We start from the raw sequence: 5,140 nt of genomic DNA on the forward strand, positions 1-5,140 counted from the left end.
CTTCCTTCCTTCCTTCCTTCCTTCCTTCCTTCCTTCCTTCCTTCCTTCCTTCCTTCCTTTTTATTCATTTATTCTGTCAACAAATATTTGTCAATGGCCTCTTGGTGTAAGATACTGTGCTCTTTGCTAAGGAAGATACACATATATAAGGCAATGCCACTGAGCAAGGAAGTCCTTGATATAGTAGAGGAGAGGCGACATGCTCTAGGTTACATGTAACGCAAGGTAGAAAGCCTGAATGTCACAAAAAATGTCCATGTAAATTTTAGTGGTTTGGTTAAGGGGAACCATGATCCCCTGTGGGACAGGCCATTATTCACCAGGAGCGGAGGTGGGAGGACAGGTGTGGTACTAGGGGAAAGAGCCAGTCTTTCAGAGGGCTGTGGCACCAGGCTGTCAGGGGAGGGTCAGGGGTAATAATAATGATGATAATATCAGCTGTGTGCCAAGCTGTGTGCGTGGTTTATCTCATTTATTCTCCCAACAACAGAGAGATATGTACCATTACGTATGGATGTAGGATATATAATGACAGATATGTACCATTTCCATCCTTTGATTCTATATAGATGAGGAAAGACTCAAGGGGATTAACTGGCTTGTTCAAGGCCATTCAGCTCTTAGGGATGGAGCCTAGATGTGAATCCAGCCATCAGAATCCGAGCCCACTTCTGATCTGTGATACTAGATTGCTGGGGGGTCTATAGTGTGATCCATAAATACTTTCAACCTGCTTGTGTGATGTGGGACAAGTCATGCAACCTCTCTGATCTATGAGATGATCTCTTCCACTTCTCAGGTCTTTGATTCTGAGACTCTTCCCCTGGAGCCTGGTGCTACCTTATACTCAGAAGGCCAGTGGGCTGTGAGGTGAAAGAGCTGATTCATGCCTGGGAAGTGGTACCACAGCAACACGAAGACCCCATTAAGGAGCGAGGGTTTTATTAGGGCCCTGGTGGTGACGGTGGACAAGTCTTTCAGCAAAAGCTGGGGAGAGGGACTGTCTCTGGAGGTTCTCTGTGTTTCTGAGGTGCTTGGAGGAGCCTCAGTCAGGGTTTCCTAACACACGGCACAGAAACCCAGTGTCCTCAGGATACCCTGCAGTGACTGAGGATCAGCCTGGGAGTCTCCCAGCTTCCCACACTGCACTGGGCAGAACCAGCCCCCCTGCTGAGACCCTTCTGGACTCCAGCTCCTGCGCTGGACCCAGAGACCTGCACTGGCAGGAAGACAGAAGGAAGAAAAAAGGAATCCCCATTGTTAGGAAACAGCTTACTTTATTTTTTTTTTAAAGATTTTATTTATTTATTTGACAGAGAGAGAGCACAAGCAGGGGGAGGGGTAGAGGCAGAGGGAGAAGCAGGCTCCCCACTGAGCAGGGAGCCTGACATGGGGCTCGATCCCAGGACCCTGAGATCATGACCTGAGCTGAAGGCAGACCCTTAACCGACTGAGCCACCCAGGTGCCCCCACAGCTTACTTTATTTTTAAAAGATTTTATTTATCTGTTTAGAGAGGGGGGGAGGGGCAGAGGGGGAGGGAGAGAGAGAATCTCCAGCAGACTCTGTGCTGAGCCAGGAGCCCACCACAGGGCTCCATCTCAGGACCCTGAGATCATGAGCTGAGCCAAAATCAAGAGTTGGATGCTTACCCGACGGGGCCACCCAGGTGCCCCAGGAAATAGCTTATGTTCATTGTCCGTTGAAATCATGCTATTGCCAAGACACCTAGAGTTGTCAGGGTTGGGTGGTTGGGAGTCACCACTGAGACCTCAACACTGGTAAAATTGCAGGCTACCAGCCTCTGAGGACTTCCCTCCGCTTTTCGCTGTGAGGCTGTGAGGTCCAGCAGGCAGGATGCCCTTCTTTCTCATACACAGCTGCATCCCCACACCCACCACAGTAGCCGCCTTCGGTAAGCACTTGTTGGCTGAACTAGTAAATTTTAAGGAGTTCTTTCTGTTAATACGACGCACCTCATTTGAAAGTTCAGCCACTGACATTCCAAATTCCCTGAAAACATCCCTCTGCCTCACTGTTGCTCAGTTTCCTGTCCCCAGAGCTGTGTTGGCGTGATGCCTGCAACTTCTCTTTGCAAAGTCGAAGGACTAGGTGATACAAGGCGAGGAGCAGCTCAGGGACAGGAAGGAGGGCCAAGAGGCTGAACTTTCCTGAAACCTGCTCTGGACGTACTTTAAAGGCTCCTTACGCAGCCTCCTACCACTGGGATCTTCCCAGACCCTTTCATCCTGGCCAGCTGGGCAATCTCTCCTGTCTTCAGGATCCAGAGCTTGCTCTCTATCTACTCCCTTGCATGGGTACTTCAAACCATGCTCTGCTCCCTTTGCCCGGGAGGCAGATTCTGGGTCCCCCTTCCTCCACATGCAGGCTGCCCTCCTCAGTCACCCAGCTCACCCCCATAGCCCGCCCTGGCCATGGAAGCTCATAGTATGGATCGGTAAAAATCTGAGCTGTCCTAGGGAGTCCCTTAAAATGAATAATCCAACAGGTGACATAGGTTTTAAAAGTCACTAATTTGTTCCCGTCATTTCTTTTTAGATTTGGAAATGAAGAAATTGAGAGTATTTTCTCGGGCCTGGAGAACAACCAAAGGCTTCAAACCCTCAGTCTGCGCTACTGTGGTCTGGGACCACAGAGTGGGCCACGGCTGGGCGCCATCATATACCAGAGCTCCATTTGGTGAGACGCATCCCCTGCTCGCCCCCTGCCTCTGGCTCTGTTCTGTCTTGAGTTATATAACCAGCTGAATTACAAAACCCATTAACCCATGATTTCCCCTGACTTTTCACTACTTTAGTTATTTTGTTTTCTTTTTCTTAATTATAAGAGAAAGATCCTTTAGTTACATTAGTTACCCACAAGGGTATCATGCTATATGCATGTTTTTGGCCTGATGTCATGGTCACTAGGTCTATTTTTTGCAATATGGTCTGTTATCTATTATGATTATTTATTAGGATATAACTAGGTCTATTATTTTATGAGGTGAAGACTTCAAATCCAAATTTGCAGAAGTGAAAATAACATCGAATGTACAATGTATTTTACCCCTCCCCAGCAAGCCGCACCTTGATGGCAATTACTTACAGTGTTCTGGAGCTCTGACGCTCCTCAGACCCATAGCCGAGTATGCAAAGACACAGGGGAGAGACCAGCCGGCCACATCCCCACCAGACCCCAGGAGTCCCCTGCAGCAGCTACAGGGTAAGTGCCAGGGACCTGTGCCCTACGCTCTTTGGGGCTACCTATAAGAAAGAAATGGCTTTGCGTTTAAAAATGGCCTTCCCTGTGGCCAGTGGAAATTCTTCTTGCTGAGTATGAATGAGAGCAGAATATTGGACCCCCCGCAATGTCTTTGTCCTGATCCTCAGAACTGGTGATTATATTACCTCACATGGCAAATGGAACTGTGCAGATATGATAAAATTAAGGGCCTTGAGATGGGGCTTTATCCTGGATTCTCTGGATAGGTCCAGTGTCATCACAGGATCTTTGCAAGAGGGGGGCAGGAGGGTCAGAGCCAGAGAGATGGAGATGTGACCATGGAAGGAAAGGTTGGAGGGATGCGAGGAAGGGGCCAGCAGCCAAGGAATATAGGTGGCCTCGAGGAGCTGGAAAGGGCAGGGCAAGGAATTCTTCCCCAGAGCCACTAAAAGACACATAGTCCACCAAATGCCTTGACTGTGAGACACATTTTGGACTTCGGACCTCCAGATCTGTAAGGTCATAGCCTTGTATCGTTTTTAGCGACTAAGTTTAAGGTCATTTGTTATAGCAGCAGTGGGGAACTAAGACAACATGTTAATCAGAACTCTTCAGTTAAAAGTGAAAGCAACCCAAACAGAATTCAAGGTTAATAGGGGCTTATTGGTTCACATAACTGAGATGTCCACAGCTGTCTTCAGAGATAGCTGAATTCGGGGGCTCATGCGACTTCATCAGGAGACCCTGAGTTTGCTGCTCTTCACTCGACTTCCCTTCCGAGGGTGGGCCTTCTCTCCCAGTGCAGTCAGCCTTCCTCCAGGCAGGAAAGAGCAGTGGACACGTCTGTCAGCAGTCCCAGGGCTATATCATCGTGACTTCCAATCAGCCAGGAAGTGTGAGCCTCTGTCTCCCAGTGACTGTGGGTCAAATCCCCCGGGAAAGGCTCTCTCTGGCCCTCCCTGGGTCACATACATACCTCTCGGACCAGTCCCTACAGCCCCGGATGTGCTAAACCGTAATTGGCCAGGACTGATCACACACCCCGCTGGGGGAGGAGTGGAGCATTCTGATGGGCAGCCAAACCAGAGCCCCATGATTTGCTGGGGAGCAAAGTGGCAGCCCCTCAAAGAAGTAAACCGATGAGAAGGACAGATATAGGACGGACAAGAACAAGAGCTGCTTACTCCCTTATAAAAGGCTTACTTATCCATTTTTTTTTAAGATTTTATTTTTATTTATTTGACAGAGACACAGCAAGAGAGGAAACACAAGCAGGGGGAGTGGGAGAGGGAGAAGCAGGCTTCCTGCTGAGCAGAGAGCCTGATGTGGGGCTCGATCCCAGGACCCTGGGATCATGACCTGAGCCGAAGGCAGCCGCCTAACTGAGCCACCCAGGCGCCCCAAGGCTTATCCATTTTTTTAATAGATCCCTAATACACATGTTTATGGCACATTTTAAAGCTGACTACTTTTAATCACTGTTAGCAGAAACTATAGAAAGTGGCTAATAGCACAGACTTAGAATCAGGTCTGGGTTCAAATCCTACCCCAGCTGTGCATTAATTTGGGCAAATTTTCAAATTGATCTAACTTTAGCTTCTTGAGCTACAAAATAAACATAGCTACCTCATAGTGTTTAGTGAGAAGGAAGTGGTGTAATGTGATGCAGTTAGCATGATGCCTGGCACATAGTAAGTACTTGAGGGACATTAATTATCATCATTACCATCGTCATTATTAATATAACAACAACCCTTTCCCAGGAGAGTAAACTTGAGGCATGTTGGTGAACACAGTCACTCTACTTGCTGGAAAAAATGAAGATAAAGAGCTCAAGGCTAATGTGCAACATGGGGACCACTGTTAAATATACTGTATTGTATATTTGGAAGTTGCAGAAGGGCGCCTGGCTGGCT

The 5,140-nt window shown here is 48.2% G+C and overlaps 1 protein-coding gene across 1 annotated transcript in view; it reads left to right on the forward strand.

Annotated features, from left to right (window-relative positions):
- The window catches only part of LOC118004595, a 15,756-nt gene extending 11,445 nt beyond the window's left edge, over positions 1-4,311 (forward strand). Inside the window, exons 6-7 of the mRNA XM_034996012.1 lie at positions 2,559-2,699; positions 3,079-4,311. Of these exons, the coding sequence (XP_034851903.1) occupies positions 2,559-2,699; positions 3,079-3,271 (334 nt within the window). The 3' untranslated portion in view covers positions 3,272-4,311. The remainder of the gene's footprint in view (positions 1-2,558; positions 2,700-3,078) is intronic.
- The last annotated feature ends 829 nt before the right edge of the window (positions 4,312-5,140 follow it).

The sequence above is a fragment of the Mirounga leonina genome, unplaced genomic scaffold (assembly GCF_011800145.1).
Source record: "Mirounga leonina isolate KUSES-001 unplaced genomic scaffold, KU_Mleo_1.0 Mir_115, whole genome shotgun sequence".
NCBI classification, from domain to species: Eukaryota; Metazoa; Chordata; class Mammalia; order Carnivora; family Phocidae; genus Mirounga; species Mirounga leonina.